The following is a 17,214-nucleotide window of genomic DNA, read 5'->3' on the forward strand; positions in this document are numbered from 1 at the left end:
GCAAACTCTGGGAGGGCAGGGCCTGTGGTTAATAAGAAGAATGCTTGTTGAGGACTTAATACGGGCCAGCCCTTTATCCAAAGTAGCACATTTAGTAGTTTCAAAGAGCCTGTGTGGCAGGGTGTCACCCACTCTTAAAGGGAGGAGGAAATTGGGGCTCGTGGAGGTGGAGAGAATGCTGCAGGTCACTAGTGAGGTATCGCTAACAGTCCCTGACCCCAGGCAATCTGAATTTACTGTTGGGGTCCTGACCCACTACACACATTCCCTCTTCAGAAAAGACAACAGTCATACCATAAACTGAGTGGAGAGTACTTGGTGGGGAGGGTAGAGGAGACTAGTATCTTCTGAATGCCCCCCTCAAGCAGGAAACAGAATAGGTGGTTTTGGGTTCTGGACCGCCAGCCCCACTCCAGACAACAGTGGGTGGGGTGTTGGACCGCAGTCTTTGATGAGGCAGGAATCATGTGGGGCTTTTTGGAAAGGGCATAACAGCCCCTCTTCATCCTTGCTCTCCAAAGTGAGTCCCAGAGGCTTGGAATCCCAGCCTTTTCACCCTGGAATGACAGGGTGGATGAGCTGGTACCCACCATGCTTCCTAGCTGGCCTGCCTGGGAGGCCCAGCCCCGATGGCCAGACTTGGCCACCCCGGTGGTGATGATTTATGATGGCTGGAGTGTCTTCCTGGCTATTAGCAAAAGGGGAAACCAACCAACCCACAGAAAAGTCCTTCCAAAGATCTCACAGAATGAGTTCTGCCCCCTCAGTCACTCAAAGAGGAGGGGGCAAAATTCCCTGGCTTTCAGCTGGGGACCTAGCTTTCCTTCTCTCTGGACTCCTGTGATGTTTATTTTAATTTAAAATAATTTCAAGCTAACAGAAAAGTTGCAAGAATAATACAAAGAGCTCTTAAATACCCTTTACCTAGATTCACCATTTTTTTTTTGCATTTTGCCATGTTTATTTTCTCTCTCCATAGATACATAGAAAGATATTAGATAGATAGAGATACACACGTGTAATTATTGGATGTATATGATGGTTTCGGAACCATTTGAGAGTAGATTGCCGATGTCATGCCCTTTTACTCATTAATACTTCAGTATGTATTTCTGAAGAATAAGGATATCCCCTCACAATACAGCTATGAAATGCAGGAAATTTAACATAGATAAAATACTTTAATCCACCATCTATATTCCAATTCTGTCAACTGACCCAGTGACTTTATGGTATTCTTTTCCTTCCAGTCCTAGATCAGGTATCTCATTCAGGTGTTACACCTTTACCTGCCTCTCACTGGAGGCAGCAACCTGCCTTTGTTTCCCTTTCATGATATTGAAATTTTGAAGAATCCAGACCAGTTATTTTATAGAATGTTGCTCGATTTGGGTGAGTCTGATGTCTCCCAGCTGTTTTCAGCTCATGCATTCTCAGCTGGAATATTACAGAACTGATGCTGTGTGCTTCTCAGGGTGTCACTTCCAGAAGCACCCGACGCCTGTCTGCCTGTAGAGGGTGATGCTCATTTTGAGCACCCAGTTAAGAAGTGGTCTGGTTTCTCTATGGCAGAAGTTACAATTTCCCTCCTTACAAGTAATGAGCAATGTGTGGGTGCACTTTAAGGTCTTGTAAATATCCTGTTCCTGCTGATTCTTGTCGTGTTTATTTCTGATCAGCAGGAAGCGGTGTCTGGCTCCCTTTCACCGTCTCCCACCCCTCTGCCGTGGGGCCGGGCCGGGACCTCTCCTAGCATCACTACATCAGCATGACGGGGGGCTTGGACGTGCTCGCCCACGGTGGAAGTCCTGCTGATGAGTCCAGGGCCTCCCGTCCCTGCCTTGACAGGGTGGGTCCAGCAGCTGACGGGAATGGGCAGGTTCAGGAGGGAAAGGAACTCACCAGAAGATGAAGAGGTGGAACTGAATGGAAATAGAAAATAAGTGTTGGGCTCAACCTGCAGGACTCTGGCCCATGTCTGTGATCAGCTCAGTCAAGGCTGTCATCCTTCTATGAGGGAACTGTCCCCTGCATGTGCAGTGTCCTCCACACAAAGACCGGTGGTCCTGGTGTAAATATGGACCTTGCAGTAGGAAGTGTACCTCTACGGGAGAAGATTAGTGGCTGTTTCCTATGGGAAACAAACAATCAAAGGAAGCCTGCTCCTCCAAGTCTCAGCAAGTCGCCACCGAGTGAGGGAGGGAGACCGCCGGTGAGTGGAATGCGGCCGGGAAGCACTGACCTGCTGCGTCTGCTTTTCCCCTGCTTGCAGGGTCTCTTGGCACCCTCAGAGCTGGGGAATGCGTTTATTCTTTTGAAGCATGAAGAACACTTCTCGGCTTTGAAAAAATACAGTCGTCTGCTTGAATTTCAAATAGTTCAACACCCCTTCTGCTACCTAGCTGGGATCTAAAGGACTGATTGTTCAGACCTCAGAGTACTTAACAAATGAACTGTGAACACCCAACGATGGAGTAGAAATGTCCTTATTCAAATCTAACTTAATGGCTGGAGAGGGTTGTCAGTGTTTGCTCTGATGTTACAGGGAGCAGCTGGGAAGTGGACTTGCCATCCCTGGGAGTCTCCTGGCTGCCCTTGCATCTTTGGGCAGTAGGAAACTGGCACCTCATCTGAGTCAGGCCCACCAGCTCTGCTGGGGACCCTCTGTGGTGAGAGCTCTTTCTTTATATTGAAGGTCATACCCATAGTCTTAGGTCAAGGGCAAAGGACAGAGCAGGCATCTGGTGGAAGATTGCTGAACACAGGGCACTAACTACCTGGTGACAGTAGGCGATGTGAGTGGGTCAGGGCTATAATAAAGTGCACCATCTGGAGTCAGAATAGACTTGGGTTCAAATCCCAGATCTCCCACTTACTTGCCTGCTATTTGACTTGGGCAAATGATTTAATCTCTCTCTCTAAGTCTCAGTTTCTTTCTCTGACAAATGGAAAGCAATAATACTCAACTCAGGTTGTAGGGATTGAGACTGTATGTGCAACATACTCAATCAGGCACACATTCAGTGCTCAATACACCTGCAATAATAATGCAGTGATGATAATGATGGTGTGGTCAGTCTTTATAATTATTTCTGAGCCTCCAGGCTGTTATATTAGGCTTGGCTAGGAAGTTGGAGCTGGAATGGAGGAGGGAGTTGGGATGTGGGCCAAAGGAGCCCCAAGCTGCACTGAGCTGAGGCCAGCGGGCCGTCATCCTGGCAGCCACGCCTGCAACTGCCTATCCCCATCAGCAGCTCTGTTCTCAGCAACCTTCAATATCATTTTTAATGACTGTATTATTCCACCACATAGATGAACTATGTTTTGTTTAAGTAAGCAATCATTTTTAACAGTTGCAGAATATTCCAGTGATCAGCTGGATCAAATTTTGACAGGAAAGCACAAGGTATTATTAGAATCAGAACAGGTTTTGAAGATAGAAATCCTCAATCATTTAGTCAACATTTTGGGGTATCAGCTTTGGGCCAGGCCTTGTGCTATGCGCAGGTAATACAAGGGTAAAGAGGACAGACATGGACCTGCCCTTATAATGTTTATGATCTAGAAGGGAAACAGGCATATAACCAGACCTCAGTTTAAACCCCTGGCTGTGTGGTCTCAAGTCACTTATCTTCCCTGAGTCATAGTTTCCCCATATATGGAAGCTCAGTGTAGGTTATTACAAGCACAGCATTCATCCAACAAACATTAATTCTCTCTTCTAATGACTGCTAGTTTCAAATATTTATTTATTTATTTATTTAATCTTTTGCCTTTATCCTCCTAGAAGTCATTTTTCTTCTGGGGAAGGATTATTTATCATCATGGGATGATTTCTGTTACCCAGCTAAAACCGTTTTTCTAAGCTTTCTGCCTCTCTTCAGTGTTCACAGGGCAGAGAAGTGGAGTGGCACCACTGACTTGGTGGCAGGTTTCAGCAACCAAGGCAACAAACTGTCTGGACCTTTGCTTTCTCATCTTCCTCTTTACTGTTTCTCCATCACAATAAGGAAATCCCTGCCTCAGTGCCTTTGCACTTGTCGTTGTCTCTTGCCTAGAACACTGTTTACCCAGATAGCAGCCTCATTTCCTTCAGGTCTTTACTCAAAGGTCATCTGATCAGAAGCTCTTCCAACTCCCTGCCCCCAACACCTCTCTCTCTCCTCTTACTCTGCTTTTTTCTTCCTTATAGTTCTTACTATCTCCTGACATAGGCATATTGGCCTGGGTATTGGTTATTGTCTGTCTTCCCAACTAAAAGGTAATCTTCATGAAAGCCAGAATGCTGTCAGTACTGGACCCAGAACAGTGTCTGGCACACAGTAGGCCCTCAATAAAAATTTGTGGCATGAGTGAATGAGATCAAATGAGACTGTTCACAATGCCTGTGGTATTTGCTAGTGTCTGGAATCAGAAAAAAGCTGTTCAAATGGAAGGAAGCTGGAAGCTTAATACATACCTTATTTGGGTGGTAAGCCACTGAAGATCTTGGCTGGGGTGTGTGTGAGTGCGGACTGGGGTGGGGGAGGAAGTATTTCCTCCCTGTTGAGCTGCAGCAGGAGGTTAATGTCCTCCACAGGGATCCACTCCAATTAAGGCCCTGGCTCCAAGTCAGCTCGGGTTCCCTTCCTGGCTGCTCCAGCTTCCAAGGGACAAAATGAAACTTGCAACATTCCCAAGATGAGACAGTCTCCAGGCAAGCAAGGCAGAAGGCCTGAGGTAGGGTTTCTGCTCCCAAGGGGCCAGATCTGCCTTGCATCCAAATGGGTTTAATACAGAGGGTGTGTGTGAAAGAGAGAGGGGGAGAGGGAAAGGGGAAGGGAAAGAGGGGGATCGGGAACAGAGGCTTGGTTACCATCCTCAAGACCAGTCCTGGCAGCACAGGAGCTGTATGCCGCCAGTGGAAAAGGGTCAGATGTAAAGCAAGGAGACATGGGTTCTTCTGCTCGCACGCCGCTGTGTGACGTTAGGAAACCAAGGTGGCGGGAAGCGCAGGCCCTGCCCTAGGCCCTATGGCTCCCTTCTGCAGAACTAGGAAGGCGATTGTCCACCACTTTACAAAGCTGTATGTAGTAAACAAATGCACACCTTTTTCCCTGGTGACCCAGTTCCCCTCTTTTGGGGGAAATATTGTTAGCAATTTCTTGTGTATCCTAGAGAGAAATGTGTATGTGACAAAAAGATGAAATGCAGGTTCTGAAAAGATGACATACAAATAAGCGAATGTGATACAGAGGCATGCGAAAAGGATATATGGTACCACAATAAATTTTAGACTAATACAAAAAGATCAAATATCATAATGATTTTGAGACTCCCTATCCAAGGATAGATTGTGCCTCTTCATTTATCCAAGCATTTTTTAAGGTTTTTGCAAATTTATATATATGTGTGTGTGTGTGTGTATTCTCTTACAGGTATGTTTCTCAAAAACATCAACACTTTTTTTTCAAATGGAACTTGTACATATTATTAAGATGCTTTCCTATTTCTCAGATATTTTTATAATTTTGGTTGCTCTTAAGAAATGAGATATTTTCTTCCATCAACGATTTGTAGCTGGTGGGGCTTTGTATATAGGAAAGCACTGATTTCTAAAGACATATTAACTTTTTATCTAGTCATTTTCATGAGGTTTCTTATTGTTGGTAATAGATTTCTAGTTGTTTTTCTCTGGAACTAATGTTGAAAGCAGCCAACCCTGTAGATCCTGTGAATGTGGATGCTTTGTTGATAAATTATTTTTGATGTGAATAATGACCTCTTACATCTGTGTAAACTTTCTCTTTGTTCCCTGATTGAGCATAAGCTTCTGGCATAGCCATTATTTCCCCACTTGACAGAAGAAGAAACTGAGGCTTGGTTAGATGAAATGATTTGCCTAAGCTAGGAAGTGGCAGAGCTGGAATTTGAACTGAAGCCTGTTATGCAAAGTCTTTTGACCTCAGGACTGTGAAACAAAGCAGAGATTGGGTTGGGGAAGGGGTTAGGCAGAAGAAGAAGGTGACAGTTTTTGAATGCCTACACTGGGCCCAAAACTTTATGAACCATCTTTTCAAACACTCATAAGATCTCTTTAAGACCAGCATTATGAGGAGTTGGCTGGCCAGGGCATGGGCAAACAAGGATAAAGAGATCTGGGTTTGATTATCGGCTCTGCCACTTAACCAGCTGTGTGACCCTAGGCAAACTGCTTAATTTCTCTGAACCTCAGAACTTTTCTCTACTATATCCTTGTTACAAATGGTACCTGGATGGCCACTCAACGAAGGTCCATTTATTGGGGCTTTGTGGCCAGAAAGACTATGTCAGAACCCACACAATGGAACTCTGTTCTGAGAGCCTCATAAAGCTGAACTGAAATGTGTCTCCAGCTCTTGTGTTTGTTGAGTGACTTTGATTCATTCAAGGAGCCCAGATGTACAGGGAGGCTGGAAACATTGGTGCTTCTGTGGACACAATATTCAGGTTAAACTTTAGCCAGTATTATGGGTAAGTCACAATTAGCAAGATTTTATAGGACCTAATTCACATAGTGGGGTCAAAGCTGAAATTCAAAGTTGCACTGGGATTTTCCACAGCTGAGTTTTCTGGCATTTCCAAAGAATAATTGAACAACTGTTACAGGGGCAGTGAGGAAAACAACAATATAAAACTTAGGAAATAGAAAGTTAAAAGGCAATGTTTGAAATTTATTTAGTTTCTTCTTTCACTCAGTCTGATGTTTATTATCCTGTTATGTGCCAGGCACTGAATTAGGCATAGGAGAATGTAAATACTAATGTTTATTCAGCACTTATAACATATATGCCAGGCATTGTGTTAAGTGCTTTACATTTATTAACCTGTTTAACCTCCAGAACAACCCTATGAGATAGGCATTGTAATTATCACCATTTTATATGATGAAATTGAGATATAGAGAAGGTAATTTGCTTAAAATCTCACAATCGGGAAGTTAAATATTTTGCTGGTATAATTTCACATTATACCAGAAAGAAGACATTGATATTGATATAAACAATAATAATAGCTGGCATTTATTAAGTGCTTCTTATTAAATGCTTTATATGGATTATCTCATTTAACCCTCACAGTGACTTTATGAGTTAGGTTCTATTATATCTCCCATTAAAGTGATGATGAGACTGACTGACCTGAATAACTTGCCCCTGTTGGGATTTGAAACCAGGCAGGTTGCTAGGGAAGCCCACACTGGTACCCACAGCACCACCCTGACCTCCTTCATGGGTGATGTAGTCCAGACAATGCATCAGTGCAAGGAAGCTCCTTGGAGCAGGGGAATATATGAGTTGGACCTTGAAGGATGCATAGGAGCCTACTTTTCCCCACACTCACTTAGTATATACAGTGTAGTGAAGAGACAACTGTGGGTTCCAATGGTGACAATGAAAACTATTCCTCTGAAACACCATGAGGAATCAGTGTAATTGGATAGGAAAACTCCCAGCGAGGTGTCTGGCATGCAATGTGGGAGTCCAGTGGTTAAGATTATGGACAGATGGGTACCATACCAACCGTTAATCCCTACAGAGCACTTACCACATGCCAGGCATCATTCCTAGCACTCAACATAGATTAATTTATCAAATATTCTATTAAATAGGTACTATTTTTAGGCCCATTCTACAGATGAGAAACTGAAGCACAGAGAGGTTATTAAGTTCTCCTGAGCTAGTAAGTGTCAGGGGGAGAAATGAACCCCAGGTAGTCTGGCCCTAGAGTCTGTGTGCTTAACGCCTCACTCTACTGCCAAAACTGTAGAGAGTGGTGATGAGACACTTAGCCAGCAACACCACAGATCAGGAGGGGGGGTGGGGGAAGTGTATCAACAGGGGAGACTTTCTGGAGGCACCATTTTGTCTTTTGGAAAGCTTGGCTTCTAGTGAAGTGGCAATCATAAACAAACATAAACTGCTTGGCTTCTCAGACTGGGCAAGCAGGACCTTCCAAAGGGTATGCCAGGGGTACAGGAAACCCTAGCATAAACGTGACATATTCACTCATTCTGTACGTTTTAATTGTTACCATGAGCGATTCTATGAGTGGGGATATAGCCACAAAACCCAAAAATCTCTGCCCTCGTGGAGTTTATGTTCTCCTGGGGGGTGATAGACAATATGCAAATAAGTAAGTAGAATACATGTCGGAGGGTGGTAAGTGTTAGGGAGAGAAATAAGTGGAGGGTGGGATGAAATAGAACAGTTTACAATGTTGAACAGGATGGTATTTGGGGAGATCTGTCTGAGAAACTTTGATCAGACCCAAAGGAGGCGACAGAGTGAGAGCTGCAGGAATTCTTGGGGAAGAATGTTCCATGGAGGAAGAAGAACAAGTGCAGAGGCCCTGAGGCAAGAGTGTGTTTGGCTTGTTCAAGGAATAGCAAGGAGGCCAGTGTGACTGGGGTGGAGAGCATAGGGGCGAGCAAAGAGAGGTGAGGTCAGAAAGGTGTGTGGGTGGAGGATGGGAGGAGAACACATCTGCACTTATCTTCAAGATTTGTGTGTGTGTATTATAGAAACAAACATGAATGTAGAATGCAAAATATGCATGTATTTCAAGGTTGGAAAATGAGACCTGAATGCAGTGTGCTTATGGAGCCTCCCCTACATAAACATCCCAATTTTCCCTTCTCTCTTCCTCTCCAGACTGGCTCTGCCCATTCATGTGAGCCACATGGGGGTGGAAATTGGGAAAAACAGGTATGAGTGACTGTGCCCAGGGCTGAGCTTCAGCAATCATCCCTATCTCAGGGCTCTGTGAAGGAGAATGTCATGGGCTTCCTCCTAGCTGAGATCTGAGTTTCGCTAATGAGGACTGAAGAGCCCGGGTTTGCTCCTCCTTCCAGGTCTTGGCCATCTTCATATCCTGGTCCTGTGAAGCCAGAATGAGCTTACAACAGACACCACAGGGAGTATTCACTGATTCATACAGAATTTGATAAACTCTCAGGCACACCTCTGAAAACAGGACCACCTTGAAATATTGCTTTACCTTAGTGTCAGTCTGGACTCTTTGAGGTTGAATTTGATCGTTTTAAACCTGGATCTTCTTTGAACTGGTTCACTACTTTGGTTCCTTTTCAGGCAGAGTGGAGGGGGGAGGCTGGAAGGGAACTTGGGTTCAGTTTGTGATTCCATGAAAAAAGAACACTAGGCTGGTTTCAGTTCAAGAGTCCAGCCAGGCACTTCAGTTTGTTTTTGGCTCAAGTCCCCATCTAGGGGACTCCTGGCATCTATGTCTTTTCAACAAACAAGCTAGTTGTCACACCGGGGTTGAATATGATGCCATCCTAGCCTGCAGGGGTGAATGGGAACAGTACAAGGCCCAATGCAGCAACAAAAGCGACCACTGAGTAGGATACGTGGTAAGGCAAGGACCAGTAATTCTCCCCCTACCGCCCTTCTAGATAATGAAACTGAAGCTGAGGGGTTTCAGGACCTTGTGGTTTCAGGACTTAGTCTTGCTCAGAGCATGGGCGCCTAACCTCTGTGGTTCACTGTCTCTTAACAGATTCCCTATAAGAATATTTGAGCAATTTGCTTTGGTTTGGGAGAGGAAGATGATTCGCTGTATTTTCACGCAAGCATTCAATTTGTTCAACCCTTCTGACATGTGCTACGTACCAAGGATGTGGAGAGAAAAACCTCCTATGTCTCACCCTCTTTGGGACCACCATTCAGCTTCACCTGGGGAGTGGGAAGAAGAAGCAGTGAGTCAAGTTATTACGAAAGTCAGAAGAGGGAACAAGTAACTGTTTCCAGAGGGAAACAGTTTTGCCCCAGGCATTCATCAGTGGCAGACTTGGGCCAGGTGTCTACCTTCTGCCTAGTTTAAAGTACCACCACTCCTGTCCTCAGGGGCTTAAAACCCACTGCAATTTTTCTGGTTTGAGGACCACCTAATCGAAATTGTCCAGGTGCTCGTTAAAATGCTAATTTCCCCCTTCTTCAGAGAACTGAATGAAGCAGGTCTGTGTGTAGCACCCAGGTGATATTGATGCATAGTCAAGTTTGCCAGGTGAATGGGGGGCGGTGGAGAAATCACTCCCAGCAGAAGGAAAACCATGGACAAGGGCTTGGGGGTTCATTGCTGCCTGCAGGCACTGGGGTTGCAGTTCCAGACTGCTTATCCGTAGGGCCTGGAACCCAGTAGGCTCTCATAAATATCTGTAAAGACATTGGCTCCCAAGATAGAAATGTCAGGAGAAGCAAAGGGAAAAACGAAGTCAGAGGACGAAACAAAAGGTGATTTCCAAGGGGATGAAAACTTTCCAAAAAGTTGTCCTGGAAAAGGGAGCTCCGCCTAACAGGGAGTGGGGGAGGTGGCTGCTGCGGGAAACGGCGATGAGTCCCGGGCTCTGCAGCAGGGGAGAGGGCAGGAGGCGCCTGCTCCCTTCCAGGCCCGCCGAAGGCATGAGGTCACCTGGCACAGCGCCCGCAGCAGCTGCGAGGACGCGCCCGCGCTTTGGCGAGAGGCGGTGTCAGGCTCAGCCCCCGGGGGACTTTCCCTCCCGCCCATCGGGAGGCGAGGTTATTAGCCCCGCCCACGACCCGATCACACCCCCGAGCCTAGGTCACGCCCCCTCGGCTGTCCCTCGACGCCGGAGCCTCCGTCCTCCTCCCTGGCTCCCGCCGACCCATTTCCTTCCTAGAGTCCGAGACACCCGGCCTTGGCCCCGCCCCTCGGCCCCGCCCCTCGGCTTGAAGCGGCTCGGGCTATCGCCGCCTCGGAGTCGCGCGCCGGGCGTGGGGCGGTGCTGAGGAGTCGAAGCTGAGGCGAGCTCCACGCCGGGACTGTCCAGCGAGGCGCAGCGCGGCCGGAGCCCTTAGCCAGAGCAGCTCCAGAGCAGCCGCCGCCGCCGTCCGTGGAGCCCAGCCGAGCCGACCATGGCGCTGTCGATGCCGCTGAACGGGCTGAAGGAGGAGGACAAAGAGCCCATCATCGAGCTCTTCGTCAAGGTGAGCGCTCGTCGGCAGCCCCGCGCCACTGAGCTCCCGGCGCCGCTGGGCGGCGGCTGGCGGCGTCCCTGGGCGCGGGGCGCCCCTCAGCGCTGCGCCCCCGCGCGGCGCGCGGCTCCCGGGGCTGAGCGCAGCGCTGCTCCCGCTCCCCCGGCCCATTGTCTCGGGCCCACTCGCGCCTTCCCGCCGCCCGGGCTGGGCGAGGGAGCGGGGGTGGTGGGATCGCGACCCCAGAAGCCGGCACTCTGGGGCGGCGGGCTCCGGCGGACGCCCCGGGTCCGGGGGGGACGAGCTGCTCCCCGGCCGCCGAGCCCCCGGGGCGGGGCTGGGTCGCGTCCCTCCGCCCGGGCGCCCGGCCCCGGCCCCACCCCGTCCCCAGCCCTCCTAGTCCGTCCCCAGGGAGCTGAAGCGTCGAGCCAGTCGGGAGATGATGAGCGGAACTTCGTGGAGCGCTTTCTGAAAGAACAGTTCGCTTCTCGCTGCTATGAAACTGTAACTTTAATTTTCGATGCAAAAAAAGCAAATAAAAGCAGACATAACTGGGCCTTCGGAAAAGACCGAGATTCCCAGCTTGGGTTTTCCTGTCTTAGGTATTTTACCACCATCTGGTTTTCTTGTTTCTCAGACGCGGAGTGTTTGTATGATGCAACATTTTGGCTGCTCCCCTCGGTGTTGCTGCCTCGGGAAGGACTGTGTGCTCCCTTTTGTTTTAAAAGAAAAACTGATGAGGGAAAGAATTCGTAACTTAACTGGGCTTTAAAGGGTTGATTTTCCCGCTGGTGTCGTCATTTTTTATATTCTGCAACTGCCTCATTTGTTTACAAATACTACGTCTACTACCCCTTTCCTGTTTTATTCTTTAAAATTCTTCATTTTAGCAAAGGAGAGTAGAAGTTACGAACATCTGGATCCAGCTGCCTCCCTCAAAAGTTCTGTGAAAGCCTTGAGATTCTCTTAGTCACTTACTTAAGCAGGCTCATTCAGAGCTAGGCTCTGAACTGGAAAGTTAACCGGAATCTAGAACAATTTTGTTTGTTTTTTTGCTGAGTTTTTATTTTAAAGAAGGGGAGACATTGATGGGTGTGTTTGAGAGATGGAGAGAAGAAATGATCTTCAAGTGATGGCTACAAATGTTTTAGGGTTTTCTTTTAGTTACAACTTTTAGAAACATTTTTATTCAGGGACCTCAAACAGCAGACAGGTATAGAATGTGCAGAGTATCTTCAGAGAGTCTCAGGTACTATGTATAGGTGGCAGATATAGTACTTTGAGGTGCAGAGAATGTAGCAAGGAACCTGAAATAGGGGAAGAGGAGTGGAAGGCAGTGTACAGAGGGAGAAGGGTGGGTCAGAGATGAGTTTTGATTTTGATCATTTACTGAAGTAGAAATAGGAAAGAATTTCCATAAACTTAAAAACAGTGTATTTACAAAAAATCTAAAAAAAAGATACTTAATTGTGAAACTTTACAAGTAGCATTACATTTAGAATTAGATTAGGATACTGGCAGTAATGATTTCTATCCAGTATTGTCTTGGTGATGCTAGCCAATATGGTAAGACAAGAAAAAGAAATGAAGTATAGGAATTAGGAAGAGAGAGAAGCTTAATGGCTTGCTTACTATTTAACCCTTTGATTAGAAGCAGAGGGGTGTGGTGCATTTTTCTCAAACTCAGTCACTTGCATACCCCTTCCCAGTTTTGCATATTTGTGTTGGATTGGTATTATTTACCAAATAAATACAGCTTGCTTTTTAAAAAACGTAGCTTAGCCCTAAGCAGTATCTGTGAAACTGTGGATTAGGTGTGGTGACTATTTCTTATATGCATAACTATTAAAAATTGTTTGTGAACCTAAAAGCATCCTGCTTACCACCAGTTGTCCTCTTTTCTCATGAGGCTTGGTGGTAGAGAACCAGGGTTTTAGTCACAGTTTCTGTATTCACTGCCTGTGTTACCCTGGACAAGTTGTTTTCCGTCTCTGAGACTTATTTTCCGCATTTGTGAAATAAAGAGTTGAAATGTTTTCTGCTGCCCTGTTACTCAGCATGGTAAAACTTTGTAGTGATGTCAACCTGGGTAGTTGTTTCAGAGTTGGAAAAAAAAGAAAAAAGGGCCAGGTAAATTGTGGTAAAAGAGAATTCTTGCTTTCTTCTCAAAACCTGTGTAAGGGAAATGCAAATGGTGGGAAATACCCTTGTAAGTATAGTTATTTTGAAAGCACTGAGGGGCAGAGGCTGTGGTTTTCCAGTGTGGTGTGTTAATCGGTGTTAATTATTCTGCCAAATCTGAGTTTGTAGCCAAAAAGTATTATCTACACTTAAAACACGTGAGTGTAAAAGGATATTGAGCCTGTTTAGGTAGCTTTACATTTAAGAGAAATAGCTAATACCTTCCTAAATAGTGTGACTGGAACTCACAGCTACATTTCCTTCCTTGTGAGTATTGTTTTTGAAGTTGTCTAGCCAAGTGGCTCCCCATCACCTGTATAACAGCAGTTCTCTTTTTGTTTGTTTACACCAACGTCTGGAAGGCAGGCCACCTTACAAAGACAGCGGGAATACCACAACAGTGGTAGTGCCCTCTTCCCCTACCCTGAGGGGCCTGATAGGTGTATGTATTTTGATATACCATCCTCATTTGGGAACCACCAACCAATAGGGTGAGATTCAGACCCATTAGCAAGGGCATAAGGTCTCTTATAATCTGGCTGCTGCCTGTGTGTCTAATCCAATTGGTTTGTTTACTAATTATGTGTCGTAAGCCACATTACTTAAACCTTTGCCTCATCTGCACAGTTGGGATATTAGTAGATCAACCTCATGGGAATAAATTAGTTGATATGTGTAACATGTAATAAACTTAGAACAGTTATCTGGGACGCAGTAAGAAAGTAAATTTTCTATGTACATAGTTATATTTAAATGCCCTCTCTACTAGATAGACAGCAAGTTCTTAGAGGGTAAGGTCTGTATATTGTTCTGAGTGCTTGGAACATTACCAAATGTTTGCAATGAGATTGTTTCCTTCTTTCCAAGCATTTTGCTGTTAAGACATGTTTTCTTGCTTTGGAATTGGGAATTATTTACTTCAGTTCTGATGTTCTGAGTCTCAAACCTTGTTCCTTCCTTCAACTTTGCCTAGCCTCCAGCCTCCAAAGCCCCAGGTGGTTTTATCTTTCCACCTGCCTCCCAACCCGCATCATTATTTAGTACCTGTAGTCTTTTCATGTGTCTACCATATTTTCCATCAATGTTTCTCTTGGTTGTGTTCAGAATTTGGGAACCAAGATTTCTGTATTGGGTAAAAGTAAATATTAACTATTGAACTACAAAATGAGAGAAGTTGAAGAGAGACTGGGTTTTTGTTTTTATTTTGTTTTGTTTTGCTCATGTAAGCCCAATTCCTACTGACAGTGCTGCTTTCCCACCCAATTCTGGTAGCTTTGGTATGATGTGATGGAATTTATGATCTTGGCTGAGGAAGAGTTTATTACTTTTGTAATCTTTGTACAGTTTATTACTTTTCTAGGCTGGAAGATGAACTTCTTGCTGTACTGTTTTGAACCAGTACAATCACTGTTGGCACTGTCTTTACTAAACTGTTAGGATGGGGGTGGCGGTTGCAAAAAGTTAATCTGGTGTAAGAAGGCATAACACATAATAACCTTTTTGCTATTTGGTGGCGTTTCTAATGTGCATGGACCCTGGAAGCCAGACTGCTTGCCTTGAAGCTGGCTTCTAGTAGTGTGTCAGGCAAGTTTCTTAAATTCTCAGTGCCTCAAGTTTCCTGACCTCTAGTATTAGGTAATAGTAACAACAACTTTATAGGGTTCGTGAGGGGATTAATGGGCAATTTATGTGTATTGATTAGGGTAGTCTAAACTGCTGTAATAAATAATCCACCCTAAATAATGGTTCAAGCAAGATGGAAGTTTATTGTCTTTCTCACTTAGTGGTTCAGGGAGGGTGTTCTAGATGTTGCAATGGCTTTTCTCCTTAGAGTCGTTTGGAGACCAAGGTTGTTTCCAACTTATTTTTACACCAACCGTGAGAGCATTGTCCTTTGAGTTGTTAAGGTAGGTGGCTGAGAAGTCCTGGTTAGGGCCAGAGGGAGGTGGAGAATACAGAGAAAGTACACTTCAGGGCCCTAGCCCAGAAGTTCTGCTTGTCACTTCCTTTCCTAATTCCATTGGGGGAACTTGATCACATGGATTGATCTAACTGCAGGGAAGGCTGGGGAATAATCGCCGTATTAGGAATGTTGGTAGGCACACAGTAAACACTTATTTTTGTTGTTGGTGATAGTATATTATTATTAAATTAATGTGGGCTTCATTTATAGGATTCAGGGGATTCTGTAAACCATCGAAATTCTATGTGAGTCTTTATTTTCCTGACGATTCTTAACTCAAGGGTTAAGAACCATTGTTCTAAAAAAGTAAATGGTGGAATCCTAATTGTCAAGCATAACTCATGTAAGCAAAGTATAGAAGAAAGGTTTGGGCTAGGTGATCATTAAGATCCCTTCCATCTGATTATCTGTGACTTAAAGCATTTATTGGTATGAACTAAGTACCTAATACTGAGTTAGGTGCTATGGAAGATATTAGAAATTATTTAACATTTCCTATCTTTAGGTTTATAAATTTTATATTGTCAGTTTTATTCCTAATAAAATGGCACATGTTTAGCAAGTCAAGTGTGGTTCACATTGCGTTGGGCTGAGGGATAATAAGGGGAAAGATGGAGGTAGGTTTGAACTTGATCTTAAAAAAAAGTGGGTGGATAGGTGGCTTGGGAATAGCCAGGAATGGGAATGTTAGTTTTGACATCATTTGTGATCTCCTCATGCAGGAAACAAGATAGATTGATACTTTTTTTTTTTTTTTTAACATGGAATGCATTTACTTTTTTTTTTTTTTAAATAATTATTTTTTATTGAAGGGTAGTTGACGCACAGTATTACATTACATTAGTTTCAAGTGTACAACACAGTGATAAAACATTTATATACATAATTCTAGGTTCCATCTATCACCCTACCAAGCTGTTACAATATCTTGACTATATTCCTTATGCTATACATTACATCCCGGTTACTTATTTATTTTACCATTGGAAGTCTGTCCTTTTTTTTTTTTTTTTTTTTTTTTTTTTTTTGGTGAGGGCATCTCTCATATTTATTGATCAAATGGTTGTTAACGACAATAAAATTCTGTATAGGGGAGTCAATGCTCAATGCACAATCATTAATCCACCCCAAGCCTTATTTTCATCAGTCTCCAATCTTCTGAGGCATAACAAACAAGTTCTTACATGGAGAACAAATTCTTACATAATGAATAAGTTACATAGTGAACAGTACAAGGGCAGTCATCACAGAAACTTTCGGTTTTGCTCATGCATTATGAACTATAAACAGTCAGTTCAAATATGAATACTCATTTGGTTTTTATACTTGATTTATATGTGGATACCACATTTCTCCCTTTATTATTATTATTTTTAATAAAATGCTGAAGTGGTAGGTAGATACAAGATAAAGGTAGAAAACATAGTTTAGTGTTGTAAGAGAGCAAATGTAGATGATCAGGTGTGTGCCTGTAGACTATGTGTTAATCCAAGCTAGACCAGGGCAATAAAACATCCACGGATGCAGAAGATTTCTCTCAGAACAGGGGGGGTGAGGTTCTAAGCCTCACCTCTGTTGATCCCCAATTTCTCACCTGATGGCCCCCCTGCGACTGTGCCTGTCTTAGGTTGTTCCTCCCTTGAGGAATCTTACCCGTCTCTGGCTAACCAGTCATCTTCCGGGGCCATACAGGGAAATGTGAAGTTGGTAAGTGAGAGGGAAGCCTTATTGTTTGAAAAGGTTAGCTTTTTACTTCTTTGCATATTTATGCCCTGTGGCTTCTATGCCCAGCATTTGTCTTGAGGTATCTTTACCACTTGAAAGAATTATGATACTCGGTAAATTTGATATGAGGCACGAATTCTATTTAAGGGTTGTAATTAGGAAGGAAGACGAAAAGCTATAGAAGTAGCAGGCGGAAGAAAACATGGGAAGATTGATTATTTCTTTGACATATCTTCTTGTAGAGTAACTTCAGCATGTATAGGTTTTAAGCTACTACTTAAATTGCGCACACACATTAACATAATAGGAGTATAGTTACATAACCAAAGCATATCTGTAATTACCAGCCATCTCCAGTGAAACCAAGAAAACCAG

The 17,214-nt window shown here is 44.5% G+C and overlaps 1 protein-coding gene across 1 annotated transcript in view; it reads left to right on the plus strand.

Annotated features, from left to right (window-relative positions):
* The first annotated feature begins 10,685 nt into the window (after nucleotides 1-10,685).
* CLIC4 (chloride intracellular channel 4) overlaps nucleotides 10,686-17,214 on the plus strand; it is a 67,292-nt gene continuing 60,763 nt past the window's right edge. Inside the window, exon 1 of the mRNA XM_036914756.2 lies at nucleotides 10,686-10,982. Coding sequence (XP_036770651.1) covers nucleotides 10,911-10,982 — 72 coding nt within the window. The 5' untranslated portion in view covers nucleotides 10,686-10,910. The remainder of the gene's footprint in view (nucleotides 10,983-17,214) is intronic.

This window comes from Manis pentadactyla, chromosome 4 (assembly GCF_030020395.1).
Source record: "Manis pentadactyla isolate mManPen7 chromosome 4, mManPen7.hap1, whole genome shotgun sequence".
Lineage (NCBI taxonomy): Eukaryota > Metazoa > Chordata > Mammalia > Pholidota > Manidae > Manis > Manis pentadactyla.